Raw genomic sequence first — 17,300 nt, forward strand, 5'->3', positions numbered from 1 at the left:
CCCCTAAAACATGGCAAGAAAATGCTCACAGTATTGTCCCTTGCTTCCAGGTGTTACTGGGGTTTTCACAGTCACTTCAGCAGAGAGGCAGAGCATTTGTACCACACCTTGGAGTCTTCCTACCAGAAGGCCCTGCAGTCACATTTGAAGAACTCTGACAGCATTGTGTCCTTGCCACAGTCAGATCGCTCCTCCTCCAGCTCCCAGGAGAGTCTCAAGTAAGTTCTTTGATGTTGCTACCTCTCAATTTAAACTGCAGATAGCTCCATTGGATTGGAGGGAGCTATCACATTACTTTTATCTCACCTGGTCATCGTTTGACCTCAACACTTAGTTACTCCAGAATACTTTTTTAGCTAATGTTGTAGTAAAATAAAAAGCCAGAAAAACCCTTTACTGGCTTTAAAAAAAATATCTTGACTCTATAAATAATTTTCTAGGCAGTTTTTGTGCTCAGCAAATACTGTTAGTCATTCCTTCCAGGTGTGCTTAGAACAATGCTTGGATTAAAATTGTGTTTAGCATTAATCCTAAAGAGGTAAGTCTGCCCCCTTAAGAGATAAAAATGGCTAAACTAAATTTGAGTTGTAACTGCAAAATCAATATATAACTCTTCTGTTGAATGCATGTAATTTATCTTCTCTAGGGATCTGGTCAACTTAGGCTCCAAATGTCTGCAATTTAAGTTAGACCTATAAAAAATATCCGTAACTTATCGGTGCAGCTTTTTAAATGTCCAAAGTGTTCTTAAAAATCTGTTCTAGCTCAAATAATGTGCATACTAACTTTTTTCTGGTGCTTTTGTAAAGAATTTCATGATGGTGCTGTATTTATTCTTAAACAATAAGCTTTGTTAGTCTATTACTGCATATAAATAACTTCCTATTAACTCAGTTGTGTACTGAGGGAACAGAGTAGCACTGTTACTGATGACTATGAAATACCAGTTTTGTTTTAATAAATATTTATATTAACTTTTAGCCGTCCATTGTCTGCCAAAAGAAGTCCTACTGGAAGTACTACATCTAGAGGTGAGAACAGGAGCTGATAAAAGCACTCAAGTGTTGCTGAGGAAGTGTGATGAATTAATGAGAATTTCAGACACTATAATATGCAAAGAACAAATCTGATCCCTGTTTACTACTCCTTAAAATGGCAACTTATTATGTAAAATTTTTAATTTTGGGTTGTACACCACATTCTGTGCATCAACTGCTGATATAATGATGCTTTGGAAAGTTAGTAAATCTGTCATTGCTTGCACCTGAAGGGAAAGCTAAAAAGCCTTGAAAATTGTAGCCAAGGTATGGTTAGCTGTGCAGTAGCTGGAATAAACTCCTGTTGATGCAAAGTCGTACAGCTACATAGTCTAATGGTGCATTCAGCTTTACAATTTTCTGTCATTTATTTTCCTATGGTTTCAGCACTTATTGGAGGCAGCATCTGCACATAAGTCCTACAGTGTTAAATTCCATCTTGTTGCTAATCTGTTTTTACTATTAGATGGAATATTTAGGTGCAGCTTTCTTGTCCTAAGTAAATGCATACAATAGTCTAAATAGTAAGTGTTAATACAGAGTATAACAGACAAAACTTTGTTAGTAGAAGATAAACTGCCTTCTACACCTGACCAAGATCGGGTTCTGGCTGGTTTGTGTATACGCTACACCCTACTGAGACCTTTGATTCAAGGAGATACTGGTGTGGAACCTACTTGATTGTGCACACAAATGCGTTTCCTTGCAGCTGAATAGACAAGCTTCATGCTTAAGAGGGTAAGCGTCAACAAGTGATGGAAACAGCAGCCCTCATGAGAAGATGAGCTGTTGGGAACGAAGTTAATAGAACTTGGACTGAAGGACCTGAAGGTCTGTTTCGGCCAGCAACTCACAGGCTGATACTGTGGTTGAACTTTCCCATCTAAGTTCTATTAGAAATTTCTTTTGTTACTGGCCTTGGCAGCCTTTTTGATCTCAGCATTTAGGTTAGTTTCTGATAGTGTTCTTAGAGGTAGCATCAGGTCAGCATTGAAAGATCTTTGCAGGCAGTGTGGGGAAGCCCACACTGCCCTGATAAAGCATCCTTAGTTGAGGTATTTCAATGCTAGCAGGGAGCATTAAAAATAGTACATTAAACTGCTTGTCACGCTCTTTGAAGCACACAGCTCAAAAAAATTAATCGTCTTTATTCTGGATCTCCCACTCCCATCTGCAGCATCTACAGTAAGTACAAAATCTGTGTCAACACCAGGATCTCTGCAGCGATCCCGCAGTGACGTCGATGTGAATGCAGCAGCTAGTGCCAAGTCAAAAGTGACGTCTTCTGGAGCATCCACCCCCTTCAGTTCTGCTGCAGCCTTGCCCCCAGGCTCATACGCATCACTAGGTAAATCTACATGTTCTTCTACTCTTGCAGTTAGCTTTCTTTACTAGCAGAAAGTGCCTCATAGTTTTATTTGAATATTAACCTCTAAGTAGAAGAAGATATCTTTGAGATAGTTACTAGCTCTCCAGAACCAGTGTGCAATCTCTTGCCCTTTGGGATTAAGGAAAAAATTTGCAACAGAGCTGACTTGAAGCAACTTCTTAGGTTTTGAATTGTTTAATAGCCTGCGTCTCACTCTTCTTTCTGGGCAAAAGCAGATCTTAGTCCAATTCTGGGATGTTGTGGAGGAAAATACTTACTGCACAATTCCTTCTGACATTTCTGCTTTGAATAGTATATCTTAGTTGAGTTTGATCGCTTTCTGTTTTACAAAAGAGAAAGATGTAGAAGCAAAGAGGAGAAGTTGGCCTTCCTGTTTCACCACACAGGATATTAGTATCTGTTCCTTATGATGAGTCTTTTTAGATTATAGCCACATCTTTCTCTCAAAGCATTGATATTGCTTTCAGGTGCCCCAGGGTTTCTTACAACAAAGTTTGTGTTTGATCTTTCTCTCCTGGAGATGCCACTGAAGGAGGCATGGAGGAGAAAATGCAAGGCAGTGATTGACACCGACCGTATTTGCGGATCTTCAACTCTGTTATGACCAGAGCTGATCATCTGAGCTAGTTTCTTATTCTGCTGGTTTCATGCTAATCTAAATCCAGACTTTTCATCGATTTGCCTTTACAAGAGGAAGAAAAATCAGAAATCAGTGATCTTGATTTAAGCCCTATAGGTTGTCTTTACTGAGTCAGTTGAAAAGTTGCTTCTCCTTACTGTAAGGAAATTGGTCTTTAAGCTGATAAAATAGGCTTGGTGAATTATGTAGGGATGGTTTCTATACATTCCTCTTGTAGACAGGTTTCTTATCTGAAATACTTCACCTTGGCTTAAATGTGTTGGTTGTATTTGGTTCAGAAGTTGAATTCTTATTCTGATCTAAATTGTTCATACTTGGTTCAAGATGTAGATACACTGCAGAGAAGACATAATACAGAATATGAAGTTGATCTCATAATAGGGTGCTTTGGAGCTTACAGATGCAACCATTTTTCCATCGTGCTTCATACTGGCTTCAGTGGCAAAACTGCTTTCAAACAATCCTGTGTCATGAAGAAGAACAGAAGAGGGTGGGAAGTATCTGCTAAAGTTGGCTTTGTCCTTGAAGCTGAGACTGAATGCGGTGTTAATCTTGCTCTTAAAACAGACTGTAGGAGAAAAGCAGCAAATGCACTCTGTGATGCAAACATGGCTGCTCCTACAGGAGCCTGCTTCCTTTTGAGCTAGTAGGGACACTTGTCACCTGTGCATTCCTGAGAGAAATGGTGAGGCAAACAAAGAAAATGGAGTTTGGCAAAGGTTGGTTGTTGCAGGAAGGAAAACCTGCAAGCGTGTTCTTCAGATGCATCAAGCTTTGATTTGCTGCTCAAACTTTTTTCATTTCTTTAATTGTGTTAATTTTTTTGCATATTCTGTAGCTAATATATAGTGCCCACTTCTGTTGATGTTACTAATTTTCCCTTTTAACCGTTTCCTTATTTTTTTTAATTTGCCTAAAGATGGTACTACCACTAAAACTGAGGGTAAGCAGTCTCTCTGTGTAACTGAGGTGTGTCCACAAGTCGTACCACCCTACCTGGTCTCTGTTCTCAAAGTGTTATCTGGTTCTCATCCATGTTCACTGGTGACCTGCATGAAGTGTTGCATGGTTGTCCTGCTCATTTTGATGCCATGGGGTATTCTTCACTTTCTCTTCAAGCTCCTCCCTGATACTAGGCACTAGTCTGCTTTTATGACTTGCAACTTTGTGATCAGAAGTCATGTGGGTCTCTGTATTTAAAGCACTGCTTTTGGTTGAAGGTGACCTGTGCACAGATTGCTCCACGATGTGTAAAGGTTTGCTGTGTTTTTCCATCCAAACCTCAGGTCGCAACTGCCAAATGCTTTCGGGAAGAGACTGGGCAGCAAGAGAATTGAATGAGATGATCACATGGCAGAAAAATGAGGACAGTAAACAATGATCTCTAGGGAAGGAATATTTAGTCAACTTCTTTAAACCTGATCTCTCTCTTTTTGTTGGTAACTGTCTGGGCGAAGTGGCTTACATCTAAGACAGTTGGAGGAAAGGCTTTTTTTCAAGAACACTGAGCCTGCTAGTTTGGGAGGCTTCCCAGTCTGGTTCTCTGGCTCGTTGCCAAAGCTTGTTCTTTATTTCTCTCAAGCAAAAGAGATCACTGGGAAATCACTTTTTCTGAGGTAGACAGGAGCTGAAAACAAGAATGCCTTCTACACATAATGAAGACACCACACCCCCAAACAAACAAACCCATTTTTTTCGTGATGCAAGTCTCTTTTCAAGGGATCTATTACTGTCTTGTGGGACTGTGCTCGTATCCTTGATGGCTGCTTGTATCTGGATGTGGTGTTCTCAGAAGTGCCACTGTACAGTTGTGACGTGTTTTTTCCTTACTATTATTGATGCATTGGTTTATTATTTAGAGGGAAAGGTCTTGACTGTTTTTGGAACTGGCATCTTAGTGTTGAGGCATGAACTGGCTCTGCATCATGGGCAAGTGTTTGTGTTTTGATCTGTCAGTGATAAGGAATATGAAGTTGGCCTAAACACCTGTATTTCTAAATCAATGATAAATTAGATGAAAGTTCAGATTGTTGTAATCCTGAGCTTCTTTAATTCATTGCTGACCCTTCTTTTTATCTTCTTCCTTTCCCCCCAGTTCTCAAACATATGCAGGTCTCAAACCTCTCCTAGGTTGTAATGATATTCGTGGAGGCCTGTTTCAACAGCTGTCCTCAGGAATACTTTTATTTTTAGTTTATTAAATGCTTTATTGTCATAATGCAAAAGGGTGGGGTCTTTTTGTTTGATTATGTTTGGGGTTTTTTTTTTTCAATCCAGCTACATTGGAAGCAGATTGGATTTGGTAAAAATCTGTAATAGAAACCAGCAAGTCACTTGGGGGGAAAGACTGAGAAATGAACTTTTTGAAATTGAATTCACCATCCCCCTTATGTTAAATACCAGATCTCATCTCTCCCTTTTGCTATAGGAGTCTCTTTTTTGGGGGAGAGTGATGATCAGGGAGGATTATAACAGCATGGCACACTACAGCCAGAGCACTTGAAGGATGAGTTTAATCACTGTTTGAAACTCTTCATCTTTATTTTCCTTTGTTGAGACAGTTAAGGGAAAACCAGCCTTTGTTCAGGATTTGGTATGTCCTACAGATGAGAGCTGAAAAACGTCTTCTGCCAACTCTCTGATCTCACAGAGTTTGCCAGGAGCTACAGGGAAGGCAAAACTTCATGTTCTTGACATAAATGTAAAAATTAATGTAAAAAAAAGAGAAAAACATCCCCTTGCTCTGGAAATACTTGTGTGCAAGAGATGCTCTTTGAACATAAAGCAGAAATTCCATCCGTGCCTGTGCCCCTGTTTTTTGGGTTTTTTTTTTTGCAGGTCACCAATAAGTATCAGTAATTTAAGATCAAATCCCTGTGCTTTTTTGTGTGGTTCAGCTTGGTGTTAAATCTGCAGTCTGGTTCCCATCATGGCTTTCTGTAGCTATAGTGTAAAAGTTCTGCACCTTCCCCTCAGCCAGGAGCCAGCTTTGTGTGAACTTGGCAGTTCCCATCTGCTTTGCCCTCCTCAGTGTTTTGTTTTTGAGCCAGACATCTCAAAACAGGAGCAAGATAGAGTGGGTTATGCCAATGGCAAGAATACAAGCTAAGAGCTGAGTATCAGTCCTTCAGTTTTAAGTAGTGTCATCCCAATTGACAAATGGTGTTGAAATACACTTCCCGATGGCAGTGAGTCTATATACCACTTAAACCTGTGCAGGTCTTCTACTGTCTTTGTGCTGTGAGGCTGTCTCTTCGTGCAGTGCACAGTTATGTCTTGATTGCCCAGACCCTTCATGTATGGGTATCTCTTGAACTTCATTAAAAGCTTTGCAGGTAGAAAGCTTGTAAGGTCTAAACCTTTATAGTCTTGATCAGGACTTCACAGCTAGTGCTGTGCAAGTAGCAGTTGTGTGCCCTAAAGCCATGTTTGTTACACCTGATTACAAGGAGACCACAGAAAATTTTCTGCTTGTTGTATCATGAAATGGCTTTTCAAGGAGCATTTAAAAAAAGTGCATCATGCTGACTTTCAGTTAATAGAATAATGATTCAGAGCATTTCTGTTACCTGGCTGCCTTTTTTCAAAGTGAGCATAAAGACAAGCCCTTCAGACAAGCCTTTCCCAGAAGGGGGAAGCCTAAATGCTGGTCTGTCCCCAAACTGGCAAGTTTAAAACAAAATCAGCAGTTCCCAGAGTCCGTGGCACAATATTTAATAGGTTTTATTATTCACCAGAAAGGAAAATCTGATTTATTGTAGTTTTCAGAGAGCAGACTACTCTTTTTGAGCCTAAGTTCAATTGGACAACTCGAGCCTTACCAAAGGTTTTGGGAGTAACACAATGTTTATGAAATCACCATTGCTGTTTTCTTCTCTGCCTTAAAGGTCTTTCTTGACCTCAAGGACAAGGAATGATTCAAAAGTTTGACTGAACATGGTATCTTAAATGGAAATGCTCAGATAGTAGGTTTCTTTTTGTTCTCTTGGTCCACCCTTTTTCAAGTGCTGACTTGATTTGCCTGTGCTTGTTGGTGTAGGGCAAAGTGGTGCCCCTGTTGATCCCTTAGCCCCCTGCTTTGGAGGGAGTTTTGTGCAAAACCTGGAGGCACCAGATTCTGATGGTTTCCAGTAAGGGTTGAGTGATAGTAAGGGTTGAGTGATTCTTGGGGGAAATTATGGTGCAGAATCAGGTCTTATGTTGGGCATGTGCTAAATGTGCATGGAAACTATACCATGCTGGCTGTAAAAAGTTGTTTACAGATTTATATGTATAGCATGTTTTTAATTGATGTGTGCATGTCTCATAGATGTCCACATGTCATTTATCAGTGACACAGCTAGGGGGGTCCTAAAGGCTCTTGCAGGAATGATTTTCTCCAAGCAGGGGAAAACCCAGTGCTGAGTAACCTAAATGCATTAACCTGATCCATGGAGAGACCATTACCATCCCAGTGCTTCCATATATAACTTGTGTGGATGTAGGTATCATTATTCACAGCATGGAACTGATTAAACTCATTTGTGGAGATGTTATAGACCATTTCTAGACTATTTGAAAGCCATTTTCGTCAGTATAATATGCAGGCTGGGTCTCACAAAGCCTATGTCTGTTGTGATCACTGGGGATGGAGACACTGCAGTATCCTCCCAGAGGGGCTCAGAACAAGGCTGGATGAAGCCTCTTGTAACACAAAAACTTCATCATAGAATCTTCCCTTTCTTGTTCTTTTTTAAAAACAAAACAAACAAACCAAAAAAAACCAAACCAAAACAACTTCCCTACGTTTAGACATATGTTAGACATTTCAAGGTTGATTCTGATCCATTGATTGTTGTAAAAACTGAGAGTAACTTTAAAAAATAAAACCAAAATCCCCCTAACCCTCCCCCAATGGTTTCTTTACACAAAGCCTTTATATGGAGTCTTTCAAAATACTTTCTGTACCAACAGCAATATCACATGTCAAATTCAGATCAAGGGATTTCTTACGGAAATACTTTTATGGTTTTTGGAAACTAGTTGGGGCAGTCTTTATCTGTTCCTTTGCTGTGCTGCTGTTGTCAGGATGCAGTCATTCTTTTAACAGGAGCAGACAAATAATGCTTATGAAAAATGAATTGCTACATCTGCAGCTTGAGCTAGATATGGAAACAAAACCACTTGAAAGCAAAGAAGTTTTGGGAGGGGAGGTGTTTGCTTGAGTTTGACAACAACAAAAAGTCTGAATAACTTATTTGATATGTTATTTACAGTCTTGCTTGAAATTAGTTTTTCTTTCTGGGGTAGAATCATAGGCATAAAGCCACACATAGTCCTATGTGCAAATAACTCTTGGATGAAAGTGCAGACGCTTGTTTGCAGGTGAAATCCTTAAAGGAACGTAATAGAGATGTTTGTATTGTATAGATAAACTTCTATGTATACATGCTGTACTTGGTATTATAATATATATTATAATACCTTGAGATTTTCAAGCCAGACAAATAATGATTCATCTTACATTGCTATAAAGCAAATAAGTTTTGGACATTATAAGACTAATTCAAAAGTTGTGCATGTGTGTGAAGATCAGTTAACACAGGAAACATCTCGGATCCCTCTCCCAGTTTTCTTTCTCGTACAGATTTGCCTAAATCAATTTTGAGTTCCAGTTGATAATTTTGTGTTTTACAGCTAAAAATTGTATTTGGATAGGAAAAACTGAGAATCTTAACTTTTTTTTTTTGAAGAGTAGCTTTGAGTCAGATATTTTGAACTATTTGTATGCTGCAAGTAAGATTAATGTAGGAAAAAACAAATACATAGGTTTTAAAGTTCATAAAACTTTGGAAAGTACATTTTCAATTTGTGCTTCATGGAATATACTGATACCAGATGGCACTTTTCCCCTGTAACTGTGTGAAGAATTTGACCTTGAATTTGAGAGGCATTTTTTCCCCATCATGTTTTACTTTATCCCATGGGCATTAAAAAACGAAGTACCCCTAGGGTAAGCTGTTACTGTGCTATCGCAATATTCGTACCATTATATAATTTTTGTGTCACGAACTTCTAATTTCTGCTATATCTGTTATCATTTGCACAATAGAAGTCCAGTGCAGCGTTAGCTCAAATGCTTGTCAGCCTTTTTAGAAGGGTGAGAAAACTAGTATCAGTGCAGGGACTGTTCCTCCTGTTGCAAGAGCAGTTCTTCATCCCACATTGTTCTCTCTGATCAGGTCAAAATCAGTGTGCAAATCTACCAGTCCAAAAGGAAGCAGAATTTTGTTCTTGGGCATTCACTCATTCACACAGAAACTGCTGAACTCGGTAGGAGTCTGTCCCCTGACTCTCAGGGCTTTCAAAATAGGACTGACCTCTCTATTTCTAATCCTGCTGATAATCATGCATTAATTAAGTTTGACCCTTTGGTTCATTTTTCTTCCGTAAAGCTCCCAAAATTGGTGTCAGAAGCGTACGTTGGTTTGTCTTCATGTGTTACTTTAGGCTTTGTATTTCCTAAGGTGGGAGAGTCACTTATTACATATTGTCCCAGTTTTCTACTTGTTCTTAGTCACCTGCTGATAAAGAAAGAAAGAAAAAAAGATTTTGTGGATGCAGAAAGAACAGAAAATTTTGAGGATCTTAAGAGTGGCCTCTGCATAAGAGAAGACATCAGTCCCTTCTCACTCATTCTTGACCCGTACACATTACTAAACATGTTTTCCAATACTGTCATTACGGTGTATAATGTTGAATTTCAGCTTGAGTTACCCCCTGGGACTTACTGCAATGCCAAGGCTTCCTGTTGGTATTCTGGAAGAGTAGAAGTTAATTCCATTACTGGTTCCTAAGACTGATCAGGTTTAACTTCTTGTCTTACTGTTTTGTACTCCTGCTGCCACCAGTGATGCCGTCCTGATCTGAGAAATGAAAGGAAGCCTTGAGGCTTCTGACAAGAGCGTGAGGTCCTTCTGCCTCCTTCCCCACGCATGCCTGCTTTGAAGCCTGCAGTGGGGTTTGGGGTGTGCACCTTGTGGCAAGTTGCACAGTGGCTCTGCTCATCTGTGTGTAGCTGCACACGTGCCAAACTTGCGAGGGATGGGAATGGGGCAGCAAAGAGCCGTAGAGCTGTCCCTGGTGGTGTATCAGGCTGACCACTTGTAATGTCCTAGAGTGGAGAACATCTGCAGCCTTGCTGGTGGTAAGAAGACTTTAGAAGCCAGTTTCAAGACTGGACCCGCATGGGCGTGCTCAGAGCTTGTTTAGTTGAGCCAGTAGTTAAAAAGTGGTTTGTTTATATTTTCCTGGTTTTATACTAATGATTTCTTTTGTGTCTTGTCTACAGTCAGTTGTTTGAATGTAGATCTCTGTATCTTGCCTACTAAGCTATTTCAAAAGTAGGTGCTGGCAGAGAGGTCTGAAGTACAGCTGTCTCCTAGGCTTTTTCCCCTGCAAACAAGTCTAGGCTTTCTTCTCCAAGTTCAACAGCTCCTTGTCACTTTGTGTCTATCAGAAACCTGCAGACCATGTTATGAATATTTTGAGAGCTCAGAGAAGAGCAGAGCTCTCAATCCGTTCAGCCTGGGCTGCTTGCCATTGTCTTGTCCTGCATGTGTATCTTATGTGAAGTGACTTTTTTTTGGGGTGGGAAGTGTTCATATTTCTCTGTATGCTTATGGTGAAGACAAAGGGCAGGAGATTAATATCCATAACTGGTGGGTGCAGTTCTCTAGACTCTTCTCTTACCTGTTGTAGTTTTTTTCCTCTTATTTGCCTGAAACCTGAAGACATCCTGTGAATGCAGGATAACACTGGCAGTAGTCCTGAGAAACAGCTTCAGATTTGGCTGAGAACTGAGTTGTTGAAAAGTGCTAATGGAGGCTTTCTTTGTGTTACTCTTAATTATCATTTCTTTCCCATTAACTAGAGACAGATAATTGAAGCTTAGCACTGGAAAGAACATTCTGTAGGAAACAGCCCTGCCCCAGGAAGGGGGTGAACTGATGACCCTGTAAGCTTTTCTAGCTCAAGTTTCTGTGGCTTTTTCATGAGGAAAGGACAGAAAAAGGACCAAGAACACTCTGAGACTTTATATCCATTCTCTGCTTAAATAAAGAACAGACACATAGAATAATTTTTCCACAATGTTGATTGTGTTAAACAGGACTCTCCATTACAAGTAAAGTTACACTGATCTTGGGATAAATATGAGGGACCTGTAAACAGCATGGAAAACTCAATGAGTCTGAAATAAAAGTGTAGCCAGGCTGCGTTGACAGACTCTCGCAGGAGTGCGTGCCAGCCTGTGCATGTAGAGCAGGATATAAAGCACTGAACTGCTAATTGGAAATGCCAGTGATGGAATTTGTGGGGGCATCTGTCACACCTGTCTCCGAAAGAGTGATTGCCTTCTCAGAAAGTAATAATTTGATATAGGAAGCAGCATTTAGGAGACTGATTTTTTTGTTGTCGGTCCTTTGTAAAGAAGCTACTGTAGAACAGAAGCAAAGGCTATAGAGAGGTAATATTTTTTAATTAAACCGGCTGATAGCGTTACAGAAAGCAAAGAAGTTTTTGGACTTGTGGACTGTGACTGTTTCCACTCCCTGCCCTGAGTCTCAGCCAGTCTAATGAAAGATGTTGCCTCTCCCTGTAAAATTTTTCTTTTGTACCCTGGTTAATTGTGTATATAGCAATCCTGCAAGCATAGAAGAGCATGTTAGACGCTGCTGCTGCCTTTGGAAGGGACCTATTGACAGTCTGATTGTCTTTGCATTCCTCCAGGTCGGATTCGTACAAGGAGACAGAGCTCTGGCAGTGCCACAAGCGTCACCTCAACGCCTGCCGACACCCGAGGCCGCAGCCGGGCTAAAGTAGTTTCCCAGTCCCAGCGTAAGAAGTGTTTTATTTCTGGGGGAGCAGAACAAATAGTTATTAATGTGTTTCTCCTGAATTGTAGTAGCATCAGCGGGGGATTGGGCTCACTTCTAATAATGTTCGGACATGTAACAAAATGAATCCCCGCTCAGCCAGTGTGTGTTCTTGCTGACAAATAAGGTCCCAAATCCGAATGCTTGGTTGCTGCCTTTTTTTTTTTACCAGTTGTGCAGCAGAATTTCGTGTTTCTGTGATGTGTAGGACTAAATAACTTGCACTGGGTCCCACTGAGACACAGTCTCTGTCTGTGGCTGACTGCTGTCCTGGGTTCTTGCCCTGCCAAGCTTCTGCTTACGTGGCTGCATTTCTGTACGTGTAACACATGACCTGTCTAAAGTTAATGGGATTTGGCATCAATTTAAAATAGGACATTACTTATTTTGTGTAGATACGGGGGAAGTGGTTCTGCTCTGATTCACATGACACATCTGCACTCTCTGGCAAGGCATATTTTTCCCCTACGGGCCATGCATGCAGCGCTGCTGTGTATTTGTCATGTGTATCTAAGGAGAATTTTGTCACTCAAACTTTACAAGGAATTGTTGGGGAGGGAGAAAGCCACTCATGTTTTAAGGATCTTCAAGCTTGTAGGTAAGAGGATATGGGATTTGTTGAAAGACGTGTTTCTTCTGAGGACTTGCTTGCTTTGTACCCCTATTTAAAAGCCCTTCTTCATTCATTGCTTTGCTTTGTCATGCTCGAAGGATGGGGAAGTGGTTTATAGCGTTGTGTTAGGCTGGGAGAGCTGAAGAGAGAACCATTATATTCAGGGTGGAGCCAAATGGAAATCTTTGCATTGTGGTCAGGAAGGAATTTAGGCTTTGGTATGCTGATCTAAATATATTTCTTCAGTTTTGAAGCTAAAACTGATCCCAAGCCAGAAATGACCTTTTTTCCTAAACTTATTTTGGTGAAAAATGACCAGACCAGATGAGATGAGTCTCAAAGGTATTTAAAGAATATCTGAATATCCAGAGGTTTCAAAGATTATGGGTGTAATTACTTATAAAATGTGCTACGAAGCTTTAGGATGGTCACATCTGAACCTGCTCCCTTGGTCTAGTTTGCTGAATCCTGATTCCAGCCTAGCCAAGCCAGATGTAATCTTTATCCTTAAGCTGAACATTGCATGAGAAACCTTATGAATTCAAATATAATATGGTCACAGGACCAAATTCTCCATGCCCACACAGTAGATAACCCTGTTGCAATTTTGCAGACTGGGCTGGGGTGTAATTTAGAGCAGAACTTGGGTCTCAGAGTGTTGGTTGACATTTAGCTAAGCAGCTGATCAACCTGGGGAAAATTAGTTGCATCTGCACGTTAACTCACTGCATTCCGCAGAGGCTTTGAGTGACTTGTTTGTGAATAAATCTGTCTGTATTATGTATAGCATAAACTGCATGCTGAACGCTGTATTGTCTTGCTATCTTTTAATCCACTTTTTGCCTGTCCTTTGGTCTGCCCTCATAATCAAGGATCCAGATCAGCTAATCCTGCTGGTGGTAAGAAACGTTTTCCCTTTCTTGCTTTCTTATGTTATTTCCTTCACATTTAACTGCTAAGCTTTTAGCTTCCCTTACACTCTCCTAACTATTAGACTTAAAAAGCATTTCCTTAAAGTCTTAAATCCAAATGTGTATGGCAAGTGATTTTGCTTTCTTATAGTAATCAAACATGGTAAGCGTATGTTCTGTATATTGATGCTGGCTCATTGCTCCAGCTTAAACCTCAGGTGCTAAATTCTTCCAGTTACTTCAGTGCAACCCCGCTGACATCAGTGAGATTACAGCAGTGCAACTGAGAGGAGGATTGGCTTTCAGGGTGTGAATGCTATGTGTGAGACTGGCATCTGTCACAAGTATTCTCACTTTTTGGGGTGGAGGGGAGCCAGCACCACATACAGTATTGGAGTATGCAATTTGATTGCTTCAGAATCATTTTGGTCAAGAAACTGCGGGGGGCAAGTAAGTTAAAATAATACATGTGTTATGGGATTGTCCATCAGATTAATAGAATTGCATATCTTCTTAAACTAAAATGAAAGAACAGTCTTTAACTCTTGCATACTCATAACAGTATCTGGAACTGCAATTTTTGTGAGATATGTAGGTACTTTCCAGAAAGAAACCAACATTGGTTCAGAATGTGAACTTGTCTGAGTATGTTCTTGTAACCTTTTCAAATATAGTTTTCCTGGCTGTTTTAGCAAACAAATAGAATGTCAAGAATGGTAATATCAGCAGCAAATTTTTAGTGAAATACCTGAAAAAGCAAAAAAGTCTTGAATCTATTACTCTCACAGTTACCTTGAAGCTAGCATTACTTAATTTTCAAACAACTTGGCAAATGAAGATCCACAATATAAAAAGAAAAAAAAGTATTATTCAGCCCATTGAGTTAGCAAGACTATTCCAGACAGAAATATCTACTGCAACTGGAATGTAAATATGTCAATAAATCTTGGTTAGTAGACTGTCTTGCAGACAACATGGCTTAGAAGAAATGTAAACTTGCCATGGACTATTCAAACAGACAAGGGAGAATAAAACAGGCCAACTACTTAACTTTCTAAAAATTTTCTCCACCTGAAAAATAACTAAATAGTTTAGCTTTAACCAGTCAGAACCAAGTAAGCTGTGTCTGCAAATGTGACAGGCTCACTTGGCTTACCCTTTATTGTGCTGATCTGCTGCTGTTGAGATGGTATTTTTTTTAATTCTCCTTCACTGAATTGTTGCAGGAGAGTAATGCCACCACTGCAGCATAGCATGAAGATGCCCAAGCTACCTTGGGGCAGGTTACCTGTGCCAGAAGCTGGCTTGCTGAAGCACAGCGCTCTACACAGGCAAATTTGTGTTGCTTTGCGAGGAGGTGAAGCAGCCTGTGAATTCCATGCTGCTGCAGCAAGGCTGCTCCTGGCACCTCCACAAGCTCGTGTAAAGTCAGCTGGGGTATTCGTACCCTGCTGTGTCTGCTTTGGTCTTGATCCCAGCTGGGCAGCGTGGTTCATATGAGGTTGCTGATACCAGTATTTATTGTCTGTGGGTTTTCCTCAGTCTTCCTCAAAAGCCCATAGGGAACATTCCCATTAGTTTTCGAGTGATTTGGATTAAATTCTTAGAGCTAATTTTGTTCCAGCTTTGTTGTCAGTGTATTTAAAATCTTGGGTTTTTTTTAACTTTTTTTTCCTTATTTGTGGTTCTCTTCTAGCTGGTAGTCGGTCTAGTTCTCCGGGTAAGCTGTTAGGAAGCGCCTATGGCGGCCTGAGTGGTGGAACGTCCAGAGTCCAGCCGGTGCCATCATCTTCAGAGAAGCGCAGCAAGATCCCTCGGAGCCAGGGATGCAGTCGAGAGACAAGTCCCAACAGAATAGGACTAGGTAAGAATAGTCACTGCAGTGACATGCTGACCAATGTGCTCGAAGGAGAGACTTCCCTGTTGACTAGGAAACTGTTTACATGTTACTGTTATTCTTCTGAGTTTTCCTGCTGGCAAGTTAACGTGATTATGGTTTGTAGGAGAGTAATTTTAATTTTCCAGGTTGAGCTATAGTTTTAAAGTAGGCCTAAAGATGTCATGAGATACCTTCTGTTTGAAACTCAACATGAGCGATGTTATTAGGTCAGGCAGCAAAAACAGTTGTCCTGAATAACCATCACAGCAAAAATACCTCATTTGGCAACAACGGCTTAGTCCTGAAGTGAGTTGAGCAGTCCTTACAGTCAGTTGGAATCGAGGGCAAAGAGCACCTTCTTGGATTATTTTAGAAGTTTTGCAGCTTAAATGGTTTACGCTTCTCATCCTCAATATCTTGGAGCCACTTTCTTAGATGGCATTTTACACTTGCGCTTTAATTATTCTGCTTCCAATATTCTTGTTATGTAAATACTGTATAATAGTTTTTATTTTCAAATTTATCAGCAGACTAATTTTTTTAAGTCAGGTGAGTAAGCAGCATTATATATCAACTTTTGTGTATCTGAATTGAGGTGAAAAGGTATTCAGTGTGCTGTCTGAAGTAGTAAATATTGTTTTGTTTTTTAAATGAAATGTTTTCAGAAGTTTGAAGCTTATGTAGAGGAAGAACACTTTAAATAATATTGCTACTAAATTATTTTGTATCTCCAAAGAATTTACTAGCAGGTTGAAATTGATTGAAATTATATCCTTGCTGTTGTCAATTAAATTTTTAACTATTGCCTTAGCAATTGTACTTTAAATTTAAGCTACCTTTCCATTTAGGGTATGTTGTTAATAGAGAAGTATCTCAGTAATTTTCAAGTATATTTAAATGAATTTAAAGCACCTGAGTGCATATGCTGTTATGGTTCATAAAAATATTGCATGTTTATTGTGATTATTTTTCCAAATACAGTGTTCTTCTCATGTCTGATCTATTTTATGGCCTCTGTATGAATACATTGTGCTTTTCTGTTCATTGCCTTTAAAATGTAAAGTGTCTCTCAAATATTCTCCTATCACTCTGCCGAAGAACATGTTTTTTTAGGAGGAAACAATGAATGATGGATAGCACTGTCACATGCTTAAGCTGATCATCACATTATGGGGTCTGATTCGAAACAGTCTTGAGCATCTGAAGGGAAATTGCTGTGTGTAAAATCCTCACTCTTGGGTTGCCTGCTTTCAGGTATATTATGGGAGCCTTGAAATCTTTTGAAAGTGTGATTTGTTGCCTTGTTGCTCTGATGTGCTCCCTGTGAACGCAGTCAGTGCTTGTTCTTTGGGAGTGGGAGAGAGCTCTGACAGACCCATTGGATGTGTGGTTTCCACCCCTGTGTATGTCCTGGGTTGATGGCCAAAGCCTCTTCATTTGGGCTGTCATGGGAGCAGGAAAGTCTGACATTTGTGCTGCCTTTAGCATTCAGTTGCAGAAATTGTGTCTTTGCTGGATCTTGAAAATGTTAATATTGGCTTGGGTGGAGATAGCTTTTGAGCTGTCACCTTTATACCATTACTCCACTGTATTTATTTCTTTATAACATAGTAGCTAACAGTATTTTATGCTTTCTTATTGTGTTGCTTCAGTCCCTATCTTTCCTTGACATTTTTTTTTTAATTTATTCATTTCATTAAATAGACTCCCACTCACCTTGGCCCTAAATATGTCAACAGACTTTTTTCAGAGTCTGATTCAAGAAGGTGCTTGAGCACACATACAATGTCAAATGTACATGCAGTACTTTAGGCTTTGTGGGATTATTTATGTATTTGATACACATGTGCTTATCCCATGGGCTAAAACATCCCTTAAGTCTGTGGTCACGTTGTAGTGCAGTGGGCGTTAAACC

General features: G+C 40.0%; 1 protein-coding gene across 15 annotated transcripts in view; it reads left to right on the top strand.

The window, feature by feature from the left end:
• Positions 1–17,300, top strand: part of CLASP1 (cytoplasmic linker associated protein 1) — a 176,481-nt gene that overhangs the window by 89,016 nt on the left and 70,165 nt on the right. For 14 of the 15 annotated variants that reach the window (XR_004842286.1, XM_035896292.1, XM_035896291.1 and 11 more), the window contains 5 exons: positions 51–218; positions 982–1,031; positions 2,215–2,385; positions 11,837–11,944; positions 15,203–15,370. Coding sequence is in view for 14 of the 15 variants with exons in the window: in XM_035896292.1 (XP_035752185.1) it covers positions 51–218; positions 982–1,031; positions 2,215–2,385; positions 11,837–11,944; positions 15,203–15,370 (665 nt within the window). In the remaining variant the exon portion in view is untranslated. The remainder of the gene's footprint in view (positions 1–50; positions 219–981; positions 1,032–2,214; positions 2,386–11,836; positions 11,945–15,202; positions 15,371–17,300) is intronic. The other variant, XM_035896290.1, reaches the window with a different exon arrangement.

Source organism: Egretta garzetta, unplaced genomic scaffold, assembly GCF_000687185.1.
Source record: "Egretta garzetta isolate BGI_Z169 unplaced genomic scaffold, ASM68718v1 scaffold326, whole genome shotgun sequence".
In the NCBI taxonomy this organism is placed as follows: domain Eukaryota; kingdom Metazoa; phylum Chordata; class Aves; order Pelecaniformes; family Ardeidae; genus Egretta; species Egretta garzetta.